Source organism: Strigops habroptila, chromosome 10 (assembly GCF_004027225.2).
Source record: "Strigops habroptila isolate Jane chromosome 10, bStrHab1.2.pri, whole genome shotgun sequence".
NCBI lineage: Eukaryota > Metazoa > Chordata > Aves > Psittaciformes > Psittacidae > Strigops > Strigops habroptila.
Genome location: NC_046359.1, coordinates 16,137,445 through 16,157,807, shown reverse-complemented (window position 1 = coordinate 16,157,807; position 20,363 = coordinate 16,137,445). Strand labels below are relative to the sequence as shown.

General features: G+C 38.1%; 1 protein-coding gene across 9 annotated transcripts in view; it reads left to right on the top strand.

Annotated features, from left to right (window-relative positions):
- The window catches only part of LYST (lysosomal trafficking regulator), an 82,772-nt gene that overhangs the window by 12,291 nt on the left and 50,118 nt on the right, over window positions 1-20,363 (top strand). For 4 of the 9 annotated variants that reach the window (XM_030500275.1, XM_030500274.1, XM_030500280.1 and 1 more), the window contains 8 exons: window positions 3,302-3,388; window positions 4,702-4,900; window positions 6,746-6,836; window positions 9,445-11,530; window positions 13,253-14,279; window positions 15,618-15,779; window positions 16,456-16,612; window positions 18,818-19,044. In XM_030500275.1, the coding sequence (XP_030356135.1) occupies window positions 4,709-4,900; window positions 6,746-6,836; window positions 9,445-11,530; window positions 13,253-14,279; window positions 15,618-15,779; window positions 16,456-16,612; window positions 18,818-19,044 (3,942 nt within the window). In that variant the 5' untranslated portion in view covers window positions 3,302-3,388; window positions 4,702-4,708. Of the gene's footprint in view, window positions 1-998; window positions 1,071-1,728; window positions 1,743-3,301; window positions 3,389-4,701; window positions 4,901-6,745; window positions 6,837-9,444; window positions 11,531-13,252; window positions 14,280-15,617; window positions 15,780-16,455; window positions 16,613-18,817; window positions 19,045-20,363 lie in introns of those variants that run through there. The other 5 variants (XM_030500277.1, XM_030500276.1, XM_030500278.1 and 2 more) reach the window with 5 other exon arrangements.

Sequence of the window (20,363 nt, the reverse complement as noted above, 5' to 3'; positions counted from 1 at the left end):
TAACTTCACAACAAATAGAGATTATTTAAGTAGCTCTTTTTTTTCTAGTGCTACAAAACTAACATTTTAAAGAGACTTTTTTAACAAAAAGGCTATGGGGAGGAGGGTTTATTAGAGCATTAAGTGGGGCTGTTGTGTGAAGTGGAGACCACCACCAAACTTTCTGCCTCTCCTTTACTCTTGCTATAGCTATTGAACAACAGTTACTGAAAGTAGTAATTTAAATTAGTATTATGGGATTTTTACTTCATTTGGCTTAGTACTATATTTTATGACAAAGCTGCTGTAGTAATTTAGTACCTACTACTTCTTATTGTATTACTGGACATTCCAGGCCTTTCTGGGCAATGAATTGCTGAAAACATAACCAGGTAAAAGGCCGAGTTCACTCTCATATACAGAGTACTAGCTCTGACCTTAAGCTTTTGTTGCATTTTCTGCATTCCGCATGTTACTAATCATTAGCACTATGTAAAGGTAGCATATTCATGATTCGGTGTTTGAGTGCTAAATTGGTCTAACTTCTGAGTTCTATCCTTTAAATTATCTAAAGAATGACTTTTTGGTATTTTCTTTCAAAGGCTTGAGTCCATTGAAATAAGCACAAGGCATTCCTGTACTTTAAGATGCTCAGCCAATGAGCACCTTTACAAAAATGGAAAGAAGTTCAGAAAAACAACCAGTTTCAAGTGCAGGAAATAGATTTATACCACAATAGAAATAAGTCCCTTGAGAGCTGGTGCAGAAGGGGGCCAGAGGGCAGATGTGATATGGGTTGAATTACGAGGATGATAGGAAGATGGGCATGAAGAGGGCAGATTTACTGTGAATGTCCCATTATTCATGGTTAAGTGATTTATTTTTTTGGAGCTTGTGGATTTTTTCCTTTTAGAAATAAATAATAGTGGAGGTGTTTTTTATGAAATCTGAAAATCATATTCTTCTAGAGGTGAAATGGAATTTAAGAATGTGCCTATCTTTTTTCAGGGCAAGCTATTGGAAGCCCTGACACAAGGTGTTTTCCAAGTGTCCCATTGGGACTGCTCACTGTGCTGTGAACTGAGATTCTGGTACATTTCTTTCTGCTCCCATATAGTTTAATGTGTGATGTTTTAGATTTTGGGCTTTTTCCCTAATTAAGGTGACCTGTGAAGTCTGGCAAGAGGTGAAGGCACTCTACCTCCGTACAGGCATTTTGTGTAGCATCTGCTTAGGTATCACCACGCAGTTAAAGAAGAGTCACTTTAAAGAAAAGAAAAATTCTGCAGTAGAGTAGTTCCTACATGAAGCAAGTTGGCTGGTATGCTTTCTTGGGGTGAGATGAAATGCTGTGCTTTGTAGCTTGTAGCATCAGTGTACCACAATCTGCAACAGAATTGTGACAGGCAAGCAGAAACCTTAGAGTGGGGGTGGATTTACTGTTTTTTAAAACCAAACAACTCCCCAGAAAACACCTCTGCAGAGTGTTTGTTGTGTTACAGCATCAGCAGGGCAACTTGTTCACTGAGTTCTTTGAAAAGCAATGTGCTTTAAGTGCTTGAATCACTTGTCAGGAAACAAATAAGAAAGGGAAGAAGGTTGTCTGTGCGTATGCAGCTTTTTTTGGAAGCTTCTTAATTGTTTCTGTTCTCCTGCTATTATTATTTGTCTCTAGCTTCAAGGTGGGATGAACGAGATCTGTTTCCAAAGACACATTTGTGCTGTCATTCCATTTTAAAACTTAATTGCAGAAAAAGAAATAGGTACAACTGAGAAGTAGCTAGCAGTTGTTGGAGTGAGGCATTCTAAAAGAAGCTCTTCATTATCCAGCATGATATCTCTTTACTTTTTTTTTCTTCTTCACTATAGACAAGAGCATCTTAATTCCTTGCCAATGATATATTAAATTATTGTCTTAAGAAGCCATGCTTTGTGCCTTTTTGCATTAGCATCAATAAAAATAGTACTTGTATCTTAATGCTAATGCTGAGAATTCACCCTTTAGCTAGAATATGTCAGTATATGTTAAATCCATGTAGCAGTGCAAACAATGCAGGAAATCTGGAGACTGAATTTTCAGATGGAAGGACACTAAAATATGATGGACAGCATATTTTTACATCTAATAGCCTGCTACAACTGCAAAACCACTAGCTGCTTAAGTTGATCAGTTCCAATGAATTGTGAATGATAGTTGCATGGGTAAGTTGGTTTTCTGTGAAGCTGTGGATGAAAAGCATTGTTCCCATGCACTCAAAGCAGGAAGCAAATATTAGGAGCTTGCCTGGGGAACCTTGTGTTTCTCTCTTTCCCTAAGGACATTTTTCCTGTAATGTTCATGCTTATTACAATTTTAAGTGTAAAGCTGAAAATCTCATTTTAAAACAAAAAACTTGTAAACCCTTTGACATTTTAGCTTAGAGCAAGGAATATAGGATGTTGGGACTTCATGAATGTATTCTCTGTACAGCAATCATTTTCCTTGAGTTATTACAGAATCTTTCTGCCCTTTGTGCAGAGCTCACAAAAGCAGGGCTGGCATGCGTGTTGTTTTGTTCTGACTTTTTTTGCTAGAACATGCCCTAGGTGTAAATGTCTTGCGATTTCTGGCCATTCTGGAGTGAATTGGGAGATTGCTTCTCCCTATTGTTATCATAGTCTTTTCTTCATGACTAATTGCAGATAAAATAGGGATAGCTTAAAATATTGCTTGGGGGGGGGGAGTGCATTGCCTGTTCTGATCCTCTGATAGGACTGTATGGGGCTAAAGGAGTAGGAGAGAAGTAACTCTTAAATCGCTTTAGTGGACTGTACAGAGCACATAAAATACTGTTCCTTCCCAATTTTTTTATTACATCTTCCCCAGTCCTTAATGTAACAGATTGGTTGTCTGTCAGGACAAAATAGAAGGACAGGTTTAAAATGCATTTGTGTCAGCATCTGACTGCATAATTCAGTTTCTCATGCTATCCATCACTTGTACCTAGAGCTGCAGGTGCTTCAAGTATTATGTATGCAGATTGTAGTCACTAAAAATTCGTACTGCTTCTGGAAGGAAATGTTTAAACTTGCATACCTAGCACGTTTTACATTTTAAAAACTAGTGAACTTTACTATGTTAATTTATCTTATATGCAGCAATTATTTTCTCTGTCGTAGGATTTTGGTTGTGCTCAGTCATAAGTTAAAAGTGAAAACTAGAGTTTTAAAGCTCATAAACCCTCCAGGACTCTTCTTAAACTTCAGATAGGTAGCTTAAATGAGTTTTAAAAACATCATTGTTAATATGAATTTCTTTGTATTTTTCTCCTCTTAAAAACAGGTGAACCAAGGGTGGTGTGTTTCCAGAACATATTTACTTTTTCTTCCACATAGAAGATAAATGTGTTAAGCTGGCAAAGTAATTCTGGTAAGAATTTTCCCATTAATTCTGTGGTGAATGTCATTATAAGTATGCAGTTTTGTCCCTTGGAGCATTCTGTTCCACGAATGCTGACAGACTTGTGCTTTCATATAGGGTCTTACTTTTCACCTAATAATCACATGTACATGTTTCTTGGTCAAGCAGTATTAATCCATCTGTTATTTTTAAATGTTATATTTTAAGTTTTTTGGCTCTGTTGCATGTTCTATGCTTGCATATAAAGAAAATTGACTTTTTTAAGCTTTTACTTCAGCTGTTTATATAGAAAGTAAAGGAGTTCAATATGCTGTAGTATCAATTGAGTGGGTTTTATGTGGATTAAATGTTCTGGTTTCTGTAGCTGCTATCACTGATTCTTGTTTTTGTTTTTCCTTCCTCAGTAATACTCTCGAGAGTTTTTTACAGCTGTGTCTTGCATTTCTTGTTTTGTTTGATTAGTGTTTAAATGTTCCATCATGTAGTAGTGCTGACCAACAAAGAATGCTGTGGCATGAGAGAAAACCAAAAAAGCATTTTTATAAGAGAGTAAATAGACAAGTGTTGAGGGCCTGTGCACATTATCTAAAGTAAAATCATTCAGTTTGGGAAACAGTACCAACGCTTTTGGAATTTTCTCCTGGACATTTGCAATAGAATTATATCTTGAATTAAGTATACTATAGCAGTGTCTGCCAACCACTCAGTCTGGCTTGAGGGAAAACACTGAGTTGGTAAATCTAAAGTGTTGTATTTATGAAACTCCCACATTCATCTTAAATACTTAATTTTTTTCTTTTTTCCCTTGGAACAATCTGTGTACTGTTGGAATACATAACATGATGGAAGATAATGTATTCAAATAAACTGTTAAAGAACATGTTTTCTGTACAATGCTGTGTAAGAGCTGCCCGATTTCCCCTTATGCTTCAGGTCAAATGCCTTTTAGAAGCAGATAAAGGTTGAAGCTCACATACAGGTTACAAAGAAAAGCTGAAACTACATCATTAGCTTTCATTTATGCAGTGGGAGGGAATGCTGTGTGTCACCGGCTTTTACCTGATAGAGTAATAAAATGAGTGTTTGGGGTTGTGAGCTAAAGTTGCAGTGAAATAAAAGAAATTCTCTAAGGTCATCCTTCCCATTCCCTCCCACCTGCATTAGTATATTTATTCTTTAGTTCTACAGACCATGCTTTGGGTGCAGGTAGGGTGGGATACAGAGGAGAAAAACTCTTCTCTTCCCAACCCCCACCGTGTCCTCTTTCCATAAGGAATGTATTTTCTGATGGATTTAATTTCTGTACTTTCCTCTACTTACAGCTCAGACATGAGCAGTGCCAGTAACTCACTGGCACGGGAATTCTTGACGGATGTCAACAGGCTGTGCAATGCAGTGGTGCAGAGGGCAGAGGCCAAGGAAGATGAAGAAGAAGAAACACATATGGCAGCACTGGGACAATACTTGGTTCAAGGCCGTGGGTTTATTTTGCTTACCACACTGAACTCGACTATTGATCAGGTCATACTTTTTCTTACCTGGTTATAATTTTTTATTGAGCTTTGACTGTGTGAATTTGTCTGGCTTAGTGCTGGTTTTCTTGCCTTTTTGTGGTAGAGTGTACGAGTTAATTGTGACAAGTAGGAGTTCAAGAGGATATACACCTTTTTATTTTGTTCATGTGCCATGAGATATGTTTTTGCTCTTTAGGAACTTGCTTTTGAACATAATAAAAAGTAAACATTTTGTGACTTTAGCTCAAAAGAGCATTTTAGAAGAGGTAATCAGTTTATACTGGGTTTTTTAGGTAAAAAGTCTAGCACATATCCCTGTAGCTGCTGATGTCCACGTCTTTCGCTTTCTCTTCTTCCTCTTCAACACTCTTGGATAGAATACTAAGCAATGGAGTAGGATGAGATGCTCATTAAATTTTTGTGCTTTGAAACTGCAGATCTCAGTGTTTAAAAATAATGTACCAAGTGAATCCTGGTGGAGTTTATTCAGCCCTTGTCTTAAGTGAGGTCAGCTGTTAATGCTGGTAAAATTCATCTTGGAGGTTTGCTTTCCCTCCATGAGGTGACTTCTGTTAAGCCTCTAGTCAGGTCTGCTGGCTTGGTTCTGGATTCCAATAGGTGTACTGGCTGAACAGTAAATCCTTAACACTGAGGTTGTGTATAATAGCTAAGAAGACCCCTTGCCACTTCTAGAGCCATGGGGTTTTTTAGATGTCACTCAAGGTCTGCATAGTTGCTGTTAATAGCAGCTTCAGGATTAGAGCTGCTGCAAAACCAGCTGGCTTTCATGGAGGAATTAAATGGGGAATTCCATGTGCCTCCCCTCCAGTAAAAAAACCAGTTACTTTCCAGGTCTCATTGTATTGTATCAATAATTATAGATTTTTAAAAATTTTCATTTAAAACAATACTATCATACAAATATTAACTATTATTTATATTGCTCTATAACTATATATAACTCTATGTATTTGATATATATAACTATTTAAATTGCCTGTCTCCATACATTTGAATTTCATTGCCGCCTTGAATTTTTGAGAAGGATGTTGCTTCAGCTGTGTATCCCCAGATGATGTTAACTGCCAAAATGCTGGAGTCAGCTTTTCGTTTGAAAACTTTTGATCCTTAGGACTTCAAACCATTCCAATAGAGCTGCACAGCACCCTCTAAAGGAATCGTGTTTGAATTCTGTGCCTTCTACTGTTCCTCTCTGCATTGAAATTGTTAGCGTATAAATCTTAAAACTTCAGTAGGGTTTAGTGGTTATTCTGTTGGGTTTGGTTTTGGTTTGTTTTGGGGTGGTTTTTTTAGTTTTGTTTTGGGTTTTTTTGGGTTTTTAATTAAGAGTGATCTTCTCTCTTTCCTCCCATAAAATCTCACCTCTCTATTGTGAGTCAGTAACATCACTTGATAAATGCAGCCTTTTTTATCTGCTTAAGGTTTTGTTTTGGAGAAAGTACAAAGTTTCCCAGAAAGTTTGTCTAAGTTACATTGTTTCAAACTACAGAAGTTTCAAACTTGTCTTGGACTTCATGGTGGCTTTGTTTAAATCGAGTTATTTGCTTTGGCTTTTCTGGCTTTGTTCTTTGGGTGGGAAATTCCTTCTACAAGAGAGATTAGGAGAGCTTTGTATAGAAACAGTTGCAGAGGCATAGTAAATATCTTGGATGCTTTCTGATTGGCTATAGTTAATAATTATAGCACTCTTTGCAGTTAGGTCACTTCTTCAGTGCATAAAAAAGCAGAAGGGCATAGGGAACTGAATGTTGAATAGCTGTGTAAAACAAAGAAGGTCAGTCTAGTTTTTAAAAGTACAAAACCTTTTGTTTCTACTTTGTTTCTAACATAGGAGCTGACGTGTCGGGAAGAACTTCTGACCCTCCTCCTGTCACTTCTGCCATTGGTGTGGAAAATCCCTGTCCAAGAAGAAAAAGCAATAGGTATGTTTTATCATTTACAATATTAAGGACCTAAAACAAGTACAGAGCCTAGGATTCATGACTAGAGAGTAGTAGTTCATTGTAATACTTATCCTCTTAACATAGACTGAAGGTGTGGATTCTGCAGAGAGTTTAAACACACATACTAATGTTCTGTCAGCATATAAGAAGACTGAAATTGTATGGAGAAGGAAGATCCTCTTGGTCAGTGTGAAAGGCAGTTCTCATATTACTGTGTAGCTGAACTTGATGGTGGTGAGGTTTTTTTCTTCAGGTGATGGGGGGGGAGATTTGAAACGGTATATAATATTTTTGCTAATGTGAAGTGTTTCATGGTGAGTAGAAGGGGAAAACATACTGATTCTTTTAGTAAAAAAAGTGATACATGCTGACACTAGAGGCAGAATGAGACAGACTTTTTCTTCTGAAATGGCAGAAATGGGAAGTAGAGAAGAAGCTTAATGCCAAACAATGGACAACTGAGCATGAAGCAAGTGTGATGTTACCAGGGAGGCAGGCCCTGAAAAATAGAGTAATACTGGACCATTATAAAAAGAACCAGACTGCATTCCTGAGAAAATATGATGTTCTGTGTTAGAAACTGATGTGGTCATTGAAGAATCAAATCACAAGGATTTAACTGCCAGAAAGTTAGCGTGAATTAAAGAAATGAAAGGGATAATACAAAATAAACTGAAAAAGCTGAATCAGGAAATGGCAGTGATTTTTGTTTGCTTGGCTTTTTTCTTTTGGGCTCTTGCATTTGTTTGATGCATTCTTTTCCCTGTTAGAGGATAAAAATCTACCTGTCTGAGAGTTCCTAAGGATTCTTACCTGAAGCTCTCCTACTCTTTTTCTACTATTTTAAAATCATGCAAATTGAAGGCTTTAGTTAATGTTTGTAGACTTGGAGTATTTAAAGTGCCAGTTTCATAGCACTTACTATATAATAAACTTTCTGCTTACTCAGTTGTAATCCACCTGTATTGGGCAGCTTTTTTCTTCATTTGTGGGAAGTATCCTTTGTTTAATAAAGTGCTCGTGGTTAATTTCCTGCCTCCAAAGCAGACGATGATTCTTCCTTAAACATTACAAGGAAGTTGTGAATGGAACAGCAAGGCACAGTCTTGCTTGCACATGGAAGCATCTCCTCTTTCAGTTGTTTGTAGCTGTTGTGTGGGCTTTGGGGGTTTTGTGGGCATGGGGGCTGTTACTGCTAACAACTGTCACATTTTTTTAAAAATGCTGAGCTTGGTGGATGGTAGCTGCTTGCGTTTGTGCTGTGCTGAGTGTTTTACTGCCCAAAGCATCCAGAGACAGTCCTGTCACTACTTAAAAAATGGCAATGGATTTAATCCAAGAACATACAAAGTTCCTTGCCCACTTTTAAACAATTTATGATCTGAGTTTACCACTACAAATGAACTGGTAGTACTTACATTTTATTCTTCAAAATCTTCTTGCCCACTGAATCAGATTTAAATTTTATATTTGCTATTTTGTACTGTGTAGTTGAATTTTCTTTTGTCTTGGCTTTTGTGGAAATATTGAGCACCCTAAAATTATTCTTTTCCACCTCCCTCTGCTGTTTGTGTTTGAAACAATTAATGCTGAAGTGAAGGTCTGTATACTTGAAAATCTTCACTGTTTCTAGGTAGAGAAATTTATCTTTTCTATTACTACTAGTACACTAACAATTTCTTCATGCAGTCTAAGAGGGCTGTAAGTAATGCACCAAGTTCCAATAGCAGCTGAGTTGCAAAGAGTGACAATGGGTCATCAAATTGTAAAAGACTCCAACTGTACTGCAACTCCATTGCAGTAATAGAGGAGATCTCGGAGTTTGTATCCTACTGATTGATTTTATTTTTTTTTTAACTTCTATGTTAGTATGTCTAACTTATTGAAATTTAAGTTAGATACAACTAGGTGCTTGTGGCAATATTGTTCCTTTATATCCTATGTGTAACAGGCAAAAAAGATTTTTAACAGGCCAAAACAGGGTAAATTTAGATTAGACATTAGGAAGAAAATCTTCACTGTGAGGGTGGTGAGACACTGGAATGGGTTGCCCCAAGAAGTTGCAGATGCCCCATCCTTGAAGTGTTCTGGTCCAGGCTGGATGGGCTTAGAACAACTTGGTCTAGTAGAAGGTGTCCTTGTCCATGGCAGGGGGTTGGAACTGGATGAGCTTGAAGGTCCTTTCCAACCCAAACCATTCCATGATTTTCAGACTAAGTTTTCTTCCTTTTGCTTACCAAGCTGTCTGTTCATCTACCCTGGTAACATCTTTTCTTGAGAGAATGAAATAGCTGTGCCTACAAAAAAACTTTAGGCAACTCTCTAGCACATTTTTAACCCTGGTTAGAAAATGAACTCATTTGCTTCTGCTTTAAAAATAGTCAGTATGGTTCTTAAACATGAATTGTTGCTGACATGTTTTATACTGGAAATGTTAAACATAGGTATATACAAAACCGTGGCCTATTAAGATATGCATGCTTCATATTTTTAAGCTGGAAGTGTTAAACTATAACATTAGGAAAAAATTATTTACATAATATTCTTGAATGTTCCTTTAATGTTCCTTATCTTTCTGTTTCAACAGACTTTAATATACCTTTTACAGTAGACATATGCCTGACCAAAGACAATAATGCAAGTTCCATGAAATCTACTCAGGAAAAGCTAGGCTTAGATGGAAGCACTCGTTCATCTCTTCAGCCTTCTGTAAAACTGAATCTTCGGTCTCGAAAAAGTGGGCGCCTGCGCAAAACCACCCATCGTTACTCTGTGCGGGATGCAAGGAGATCTCAGCTGTCCACTTCAGATTCAGAAGGCAATTCTGATGACAAGACTACTGTAATCAGGAAACACAGACGCTCCCAATTACTGCAGCCTTTTTTAACACATCCAGTTAGGGACAGCTACCTTGTAGGTAGAAGTGATGGCCTATCTGCAGAAGCAGTACCGAATTCTCATCCTGATGCCCCTAATCTAGAAAATTCCAGCAAAATTATTCCATCACATGAGCTAAACCCAGAGACTTTGAGTGAGCCAGCTGCAGGAATTGCTGAGAGCAACATGGATAACTCTCCTTTTGACTTATGCCATGTCTTACTGTCTCTCCTAGAGAAAGTGTGCAAATTTGACATTGCTTTGAATCACAGTTCTGCTCTCTCAGCTAGTGTGGTGCCCACATTGACTGAGTTCTTATCAGGATTCGGAGACTGTTGCAATCTAAGTAGTAACACAGAAAATGAAGTAGTTTCTGCAGGGTGGACAGAAGAACCTGTAGCTCTGATCCAAAGGATGCTTTTTCGAACAGTGCTGCATTTGATGTCTTTAGACATTAGCAATACGGAAACAATGCCAGACAACTTACGAAGAAATCTAACAGACTTACTTAAAGCAGCATTAAAAATCAGAATTTCCTTGGAAAAACAACCTGAGCCTTTTGTTCCAAGATACAAGAAAACACTACAGCAGCCAGTTCAGGATGACTACATATTTTCTAGATACCATCACAGAGCCTTGCTTCTACCTGAGGTTATAGAAGGGGTCTTGCAGATTTTGATATGCTGCCTACAAAGTGCAGCCTCCAATCCATTCTACTTTAGTCAAGCTATAGATCTAGTTCATGAGTTCATACAGCATCAGGGATTTAAGCTGTTTGAAGTAACAGTCCTTCAGATGGAATGGCTGTGTATAAAGAATGAAGGAGTAACTGGGGAAGCCTCAGAGCATTTGAAAGTCCTAATCAACAGCATCATGAAAATAATCAGCACTGTCAAAAAAGTAAAATCGGAGCAGCTCCATCAATCAATGTGTACAAGAAAGCGGCACAGACGATGCGAGTACTCTCACTTCATGCATCACCACAGAGATCTCTCTGGGCTCTCTGTATCCACTTTTAAAACCCAAGCATCCAAAACCCCCTTTGAAACTGCTGATGGAGAAGTTCAGTATCCCGACAGATGCTGTTGCATTGCTGTTTGTGCACATCAGTGTTTGCACTTGTTGCAACAAGTTTCTTTGAGCAGTACCTGTGTTCAGATTCTCTCGGGTGTACATAATGTAGGAATATGTTGTTGTATGGATCCGAAGTCTGTGATTGTCCCATTGCTTCATGCTTCCAAGTTACCAATACTAAAAAACTTTCAACAGCACATATTGAATATCCTTAACAAGTTCATATTGGATCAGCTGGGTGGAGCAGAAATTCCGCCCAAAATTATACAGGCATCATGCAATATATGTACTGTGGACTGTGATCAACTTGCTCAGTTGAAAGATGCCTTGCAGGGCAACTGTGGTGATGCTGGTCCAGCATCTAGTTCCTCTTGCAGAGTTCAGGGAATTCTGCCTAGCACTGGATCTGAAGACATGTTGCTGAGATGGCATGCACTGGAGGCTTATCAGGACATTGTTTTTGAAGAAGACAAGCTACGTGGCGTGCAGATTGCAAGCCATATTTGCCACTTAATTCAAAAGGGAAATGCAGTGGTCCAATGGAAACTATATAACTGTGTTTATAATCCTGTGCTTCAGAGAGGAGTTGAGCTAGCTTGCCATGCTCAACAACTTGGACCAACTACAGTTGATAAACACACATTCAGTTACCATAGCCAGTGTTTGCCTTCTGAAGTACTTCAGATTTATTTGCAGATGCTCCCTGTGTTACTTAAATCCAGGTTGGTTGATCTTTTATTTATGTACAGAACTTCGTATATTTGTTACTGATCAGAACATAAGTTTTATTTGGACTGTAGGCAGCACTCGGATATTGCATCGGTGATGGCAACAAGGTAAATGTTTGAATAACGTAAGATGTAATCCTAGACTCATAAACCATAGAAAGTGAGGGCTCTATACTGATGAGTTATGATCTTTAACAAGCCAAAGTGTGTAGAAACAAATAAAAACCTTTGTCCAATGTGGCATGCTCTTTGCCTCTTTATTCCTCATGCTAAAGTGAGTCAGGAATGTTGAACAGATTGACATGTCACTTTTCTGTGGGAATTAGACTACTTAGGTTTTTATTTGTTTCCCTTTTCCTTCTAGAATGGTCTTCCTGGAAACCACCTTTCAAAAATAAGGCTTGAGAGGTTTACTTGTCTTGAAATAACTATCTGAAAAAATCCTGTTTCCTAACTTAAAAAATCCTGTTCATTTAAACATGAAAAAAAAAAAAGGCAAAAACCACAAAACAACAACAAAAAAACGCACCAAAAAAAACCCAAACCCAAACCACAAACCCAAACCAACAAAAACACCCCCCAAGCATTCTTCCAAGGCATGAAATAGAAACTTTCCTATTTGTTGGTGAATTGATGAAGAAGTTGTTTAATACAATAGATGGAAGTTTATTCAGAGTATGAATGAGTCCTGTTGTGCAGAAAAGATTCTGATATATTCTGTTGGAGTCCTGGTAAACTCAAATGAATTTAATAGGGTTATCTGAGACAATTACAAAGAATAGACTAGTATTCCAGTTTGTGTAAAGGATTGTCTAATACATTTTATACTTTTATCCTAACATAAAATGTGTCAGAAGCTGTTAAGTTTTTCAAAATGCATGTAGTGGCAAAGAGGCAAGAGAAGTAAAGTTTAGATTTTAAAAAATTTAAGAGATGCTGTTTTTTTCCCACTGGCTTAAAGATGGGAATATAAAAGTAAATGATTCATTTGATTCTAGAGTGTGTAACTTGGTTATAGTAAAAGCTGACCCTGTGGGAAGGAGATGGGAGGGTAAGGAAGGTGAATGTGTACGTGCAAACATAGTACACTAAGAAGCTTGTAGATCCTTACCCCAAATTCTGAATGAACTCAGCGTGATAGGAAGAAGGGAAAATATACTTGGAGACAAATACACCAAAAGTTTTTGGTTTTTTTAACATTGGACATACTGTTGTAACAACTGCACAAAAAGTTGTGTTTGAAAGGCATTCCTAAATTATCTCTGAAATATATTATCCATACAACTAATAGACAGAGCTAATAAAATGTCTTCAAGTTATTTGAAAGGAATCTCTACTTTCTGGTGAAGTCATAGAACTGAGAGGAAGATTTACTAGCTCCAATTGCTAATGAAAAGGTAGGAAAAGTACCACTAAAGAGCAAATGTCAGAAGTTAATTAAACATCTTTTGGTGTTTTGAATATCATACATCTTTTGTGGTCTGCATTTCAGAGGTTTATTTCCTACATTGTATCCTAGAAAAAAAATTGAGTTTTCTACTACCAGATGGATGATGCTTACTTGGGATTCTAATGTACATTTATAAGCTATAAATAACATGATCAGTCCTTGGTGTTACTTGGTATGTAGAACAGAGGGTTGGTTTTGGTTGTGTCATCTGAACTACATGAATTTGTGGCTGATTTATAAGGTAATTCTTGTGCTTTCTCTTGCAGGGTTATTAGGGACTTGTTTCTGAGTTGTAATGGAGTGAATCAAATGATTGAGTTAAATTACTTAGATGCTTTAAGAAGCCATTCTTTGAAAGTGTTAGAGACTTTGATACTCTGCCTTGGTGATCAGCAGAAAGACCAAGCAATGCCAGAGCTGGAAGGCCCGAACAGCGAACAAGAATCTACATCCGACTTGCCTGCTTCTCTTTGTAGCCAGCATACTGTTTCTGAAGTTCCTCAAAGTCTGAGCAAGTTTTATGCTGGCTTGAAAGAGGCTTACCCAAAAAAGAAAAAGTTTGTGAGCCAAGACGTTCACGTCAACACAATAAACCTCTTCCTCTGTGTTGCTTTTTTATGTGTAAGTAAAGAAGCAGATGGTGATCTGGATTCAGCTAATGACTCAGAAGATACGTCAGGATATGATAGTACAGCTAGTGAGCCATTAGGCCAAAAATTACCATATCTGTCACTGGAAAGCCTTACTTTGCCTTCTCTGGAACATATTCACAGGGCTGCAGATATTTGGTCCATGTGTCGTTGCATCTATTTGTATAGTTCAGTTTTCCAGAGACAATTCCATAGACTTGGAGGCTTTGAAGCATGCCACAGATTGCTAATGCTGATAATTCAGAAACTTGCAAAAAATAAGGAAAAGGAGCAAGAAAAGAGGGAGAGAGTATTGAGTGAAAGCAGCAGAAGTTCACATGGGAGTCCTCGTGGTGAGCTTCTCAGCAAGGATGACTCTCAGCTCGCTAAAAGCAGAGAGGTGGCGCAGTTGGAGCTTGATAGTTCTGACAGTCTTGCTGGTGCAGAACAGCTGGTGCCTGAATGTGTCTCTTGTGATGGCTCTTTGAGTAGGGGACATGCTTCAGTTACTGCAGTTGCCAATCTTGAAGGGGTAAAGACTTCTGTAAGAGAAGAGGCTGAGTGGGCACTTCAAGGTATCAGACTTCTAGAAGCTCTGCTGACAATCTGCCTACACAGCGCAAGCACCATGCAGCAGAAGATGGAAGTGGAGATGTTTCACCAGGTACTGTGAAACTCCCCTTAGCCTACTTATGTTTGTTACATACAATATTATTTTATCAATGACTTAATCAAAAGTTGTTTTAGAGATAAAAAAAGCTTGTGCTCTTATTATGGTACCATATTTTTTTGGTGTATTGCTGAAAGCATGCAGTTAAAAGATGTGCTTAGTAGTTAGGGCTAGTGGTCAGCAGGCACGAAAGATGGGAGTGGGTTGATAACCAGTTGTGATTTCTGAGGCAGCATCTTCCCACATGTTAACCTGTCAGTTTTTGTATGTGGTGAGATGCTGGTAAGGATCCTTTATGCCTTCTTGTTCTCCAGCATGATCTTTGTCCTCTGCTCTTTTGAATTGAATCCCTGGTCACGCCAGTTCCCTGCTTCTTGGGGCTGGGAGGGAGCTTTCTGGAGTGGTAGGTTGATCCAGACTGGCCACAAATGCAGTAGTGGATGTCAACAATTCTGATTTTCTGGCTGTGTCTGCATTTTTTTTTTCTGATCGGTTACAGTCTGCTTTTTCTGTTTTGCCGTGTAGTCCATTTGTCCAGTCTCACATTCTCTGGAGGCTGCCTGAGCTGGTGGGCTTTGAACAGTGGGAGAGACTTGGGTTTTTTGAAAGAGTATTCAGTGGAGAATGTGTGACACAAGGACACTGAAGGAGAGCTGTGTAGGCGAGACGTGAGCATTATACACAGTGACTCACATGTCACATTTTTGATGATGGTTCTGAGCAGGGCATGGTGCTTGAGAAAGAGGGCGCAGGGACTGAAAGGACACCTGAAAAAACTGAAGCCTTAGAGGTGAACTAATTCAATGTACCACTAAGTTGTTAATTCACAGAAGACACCTTCACTGCAACTTAGTGTTTTAATTGCTGTCTTGAATTGTATTTGGCAGTTTATTACAAAAGCAGAAGGTGTTAGGTACGGAAGAGAACTGGAAACTGGAGTTCTGTCTAGACCACTTGTTGTTTTTGTGGACTTGGACATGTCATCATCTGTCTTGCTAACTGCTGGTAGTGTTGTGGTGTGGTTTGAATGCATTGTGTACTTGAAACTGAGATGTTTGGTTTTGAAACAGTGCTTTCCCTTGCAATGTTTAGGAAACAGCATGTTGGCAGACTTTTCTCAGTGTGCAGATTGCTTAAACTGCTAAATCTCTGTCCTGACAAACAGGATGAATCTTCCTTATTGAAAGAGACTGGATGAAGTCTAATGGTTTTAGCTGAGAACTCAGATTAGTGTAGGTGGAAGAGGAAGTTTTTAAATGAAAGTACTAGACCATTTCTGTTAACCAAAATGGAATAACGTGAATCAAAATGTTTCTCTCCCATAAAATGCAGAATACTTGTGTGGATGATATCTTACTTCAAATAAGAGAGCAACTTGCTCTGTCAAAAGTGATAGAAACTGACTTGGCAAAGCCTCTGTTTGATTCACTGCTTCGTGTGGCATTGGGTACTTTTTCTGCTGATCTGGATCATTCTGAAGAAAAAATTGAAAAGGTATGGCACACCAGCTGAGTAATGTAATTCTAAGCATTGCAAGGTTAGCTCAGTCAGGTTTATGTTTTAAAACTATTTTTAGAATCAATAGGACATGTTTAAATGCAGTTATTGTGGAAGTGGAAGACTATTTCTCTGATTCTCATACATAAGTATGTAAGTTGAATGCTGATTATTGATATGGCCCCCACATTTACTGCTCAGAAATAAGTCATGCCCCAAAAAGGAGCAAGCTGTGTTACACTTTATGGATATACCTGAAACCTCATGTTCTCTTCACTCTTTCATCCAACAACAGTGTGACAAACTTTCAAAGGGAGAGTTTCAGACGGATTTTGACTGACCTTAGTGGCTGCAGACGTATCTTCACGTTAGTCTGAATGCCAAGATGCATGTTTATAGCGATAGTGATTTTGGAAACAATTATTCTTAATGCATTGGCCATCTGCTTGCCAAAGCTTTGGTCAGGTAGTTAGGAAGAAAAATCCATCTCAGCAGAATCCATTTTTTTTTACGTAAGAATAAAGTATTCTTAAAAAGGTTCTCAAGTTCCTTGGAAGTGTATGATTAATTAGTTTCTTTTGCCAATGGGCTTGGAGAAAATAAGCATCTGGAAGGTTCTAAATTACTTGTTTTTCTGTCCAAAGATGGTAAATCTGCTTGATGTGTTATACAGGCCCATTACTCTGAAAAGGAGCCTGTGTCACAACCTGGAGATATTTCTGAAGAAACTGAAGAATCACAGTGCTGTAGTCTTAAACTTTTTGCTGAAGAGGAAGGATATGAAGCAGATAGTGAAAGTAACCCCGATGATAGCGAAACCAGGAATGAAGGTAAATGTCTACTTCCTGAATATACAAAGTAGTCTTTATGACATAGCAAAGCTTGCTTGTCTCTTGAGATGCACTAAAGTAGGGTGGGCATCAGAGATCTTTAACAGAAATAGTTTATTTTACTTCTAGTAAAATGCAGTTACACATGGAGAGATTGTGAATATTCTTACTGAATGTTACAGAACTGTTCTGTCTTGGTTGTCTTGGTTTATGCGACTCTAACTCTAAAGTCATGTTGCTCAAACATATTTTTGTGGTCTGGAAGCAGTTTTCTCCAGAGATGCTTATTATTTGTCTCAAAATGAATTATCAGGTTTTTATTTAGTATTATAACAAACCAGTTAAAAAATAGATTAGACTAATGATGTTGTAGAATACTAGGTTGGAAGGGATCTCAAGGATCACCTGTCTGACCTTTCTTGACAAAAGCATGGTCTAGACAAGGTGACCCAGCACCCTGTCCTGCTCAATCTTAAATGTCCAGTGTTGGGGAATCCACCACTTCCCTGTGGAGATTATTCCAATGGCTGATTGTTCTCATTGTGGAAAATTTTCCTCTTACGTTCAACCAGAATTTCCCCAGGAGTAAGTTGTGCCCATTACCCCTCATCTTTCCCATGTGACCCTTTGTAAAAAGGGAGTCTCCATCTTCTTTGTAGCCACCCTTTAAATACTGGAACATGGTGATAAGGTCTCCCCTGAGCCTTGTTTCCTCAAGGCTGAACAAAACCAGTTCTCTCAGCCTTTCCTCATATAGCTGGTTTCCCAATCCTTTGGTCATCTTTGTGGCCCTTATCCGGACCCTTTCCAGCCTGTCCACATCCATTTTGCATAGTGGGAATTAAACTGAACACAGTATTCCACGTGTGGCCCGACAAGCGCTGAGTAGAGTGCGTGGGATAATCACTTCTTTATCTCTGTTAGTGATGCCCCTGTTGATGAAACCCAGCATTCTATTGGCTTTCTTTGCTGCAGCAGCACACTGTTCACTCATACTGAGCTTGTTGCCCACCAGGACAACAGCATTGGTCCCAGTATCGACCCCTGGGGGACTCCACTAGTGACAGGTCTCCAGTTTGAAAAGGAGCCATTCACCACCACCCTCTGGGTGCAGCCAGTTCCCCACCCACCACAGAGACCACTTGTCTAGACCATAACGCACCAGTTTCTCTAGGAGGAGGCTGTGGGAAACTGTATCAAAGACCTCAGAAGAATCCAGGTAGATGATGTCCAGTGCTCGCCCCACATCAACCAAGCAGGTTATTTTGTTATAGAAGGCGATCAGGTTTGTCAAGCACGATTTGCCCCTGGTGATTCTCTGCTGGCTTTTCCCACTCACATGTTTCATTTGACTTGTGATAGCCCCCTTGTGATCTCTTTGTATTCATTCAACAACTGATGTGCACATCTCTTGCTGTATTCTGTTTGTAATTAATTTTGAACATTAATTTCCTTCAATTTTTTCCTTTATGCTGAACACCTGGGTGCTTCTATTATTGTATGAGGTCAGCATGAGCAGTAACAGCCTTTAATAGAACTGCATTCAACTGTTTATCTGTGTGACTAGGCTTTGCTAACAGATACACATAATTTTAAAAGCATTTTTGAATTAAAAATTTAACCAGAAATATTTCCATGTGCATGAAACATATGTCTGTACCAAATAATTTTGAAGTAACATGTTTTGAAGTCTTTCCAAGATGTAAGAGGAGAGGCTTTAACTGTTGGGGGTTTGTTTGACTGTCATGCAAATATTCTGTCATGTGCTGTCATAGGCATTTTCTGAGTTAAATAACCAACAGCTGCTTCCCCTGACCTTTTAACAGAAGTCATTTAAATTTATCTCCTTTCTTGGCAGGCTTAGGGTTCTGTATAGAAGCTTGAGGCTCTATTACAATGATCTTACTGTCATGTTTCATGAATTGCATGTGTCATCATTACTATGTGTCCAGTTCCCAAGAAATGAAGGCACGTAGTTTAAGAGCATGTAATGGGAGAGACTGTATCCTTGCCCTTCTGTATAATAGGAAAACTTGAAGCAGAATAAAACATTATACTAACTTCTGAAAACTGCGTAAGCTAGTGACTGGTTTTGATTTGTATCTATGAGAAGGTTGGAGAAAGTGTGTGCTTGGATGTTCTGTTTAAATCATGCAAACTGTATTCAGCTGAGTAAGTTTGAGTAAAACAAGTGTTTTCTTTCAGGAGCAGACACAAAGGCAGAGCCAGGACGTACTGGTCCTTCAGGTTATTTTAATGACCTAGCTGAAAACATCAATCAAGGAGAATTAATGTATCCTGAAATCTGCATGTTAGAATTAAACTTGCTGTCAGCTGGTAATGCAAGTTTAGATGTGCTTGCTCATGTATTCCAAAGCTGCCTGAAAATCATCATTCAGAAGGAGAGAAATGCCACTGTACTTATAGAACAGGTAAAAGGTTATTAAACAAAGGCAATAGCTTAGCACTTGTATATCTTATTTTCTTCAGTTTTGAAGTACTAGTATATCTAATAGAGTGATATGAGAAATATTTGACCTACAAAACTTTTGAGTTTTACATTGCCTTGTCTTATCAAGCTTGTTCAATCACTAGAGCTATAGAGAGAGATTTAATGACTTAGGCCATTGAAAAAATGAAAAATAACAACCAAAAAAACCCCCAAAATAAAACACTAAAGCAAATATGTTCCTGTATATGTATGTGTAAACATTCTAAATTTGTATGTATTCAACATGTGTTTTTAGAAACTTTCACTGATGTACCTCAAATATTTCATGCTTTTATTCTTAAGTTTATATTAGAAATCAGTTGTGCATACGTGGATGTCCTCATAATCCTTTGGAATTTCTGATGGTCAGCTTTTTTGCTTTTTATTAACTAAATTAGGTATGCCTCTTGCAAAAGAGGAAAATATGGTTAAGTAATTTAAGCTTTAAGTGCTTGTTTATATAATCATATGACTAAGAAACAAAGTGCTTCACAGCATAAATCAAAAGGAGGAAAGGAAAACATTTTAGAACTCCAATTCTATGTCTGAATTATTAACTTTAAATCACTAGCACATACGCATTTCTTTTTTCTGAACTTCTACACATGAAATTACTTAATTCAGTATAATCTCATTTTCATTGCTTTTCAATATTGTTTAGAAAGAGCAGTCTATCAAACTAATCAGTTTAGAGATCTTGATTATCTTCAGTGATTTTTCAAATTACCTTTATCTAAGACACCCTTGCAAAGGATGCTCCTAAGTACACGGCTTTCTCGTAATTACTCTTTAAAGCTAGCTTGCATAAAAAAGTTGGGGAAAGGTTGAATTTGCTTGCAGTATTGCATCAGTATATACCAACATGCTGTATTTTGTCACAACCTGTTAAATCCCCTAATTCTGTTTGTTATGGGGGAGAAGACAAGGGAGATGATAGAATCATAGAGTAGCTTGGGTTGGAAGAGACCTTTAAATGTCATCTTGCCCAACCCCCCTGGAATGAGCAGGGACATCTTCAACTAGATGAGATCTCAGCTGCTGAATTGATAATGGCTCAAATGTTTCTTTCTAGAATAATTTGGACTTCAAAGTCTGCCTTCTGTAACTGAACTGTACAGAACATGAAAGAATGTTCATTAGCAAATGTAAAAATTATTTCCATAATTTAGAATAATTGGAGTTATTTTCATCAAGATCAATAAGTGACAAGAATTGACTGAAAGTAATTATTTCTTAGGTCTTTGAGCTGGTGTATATTCT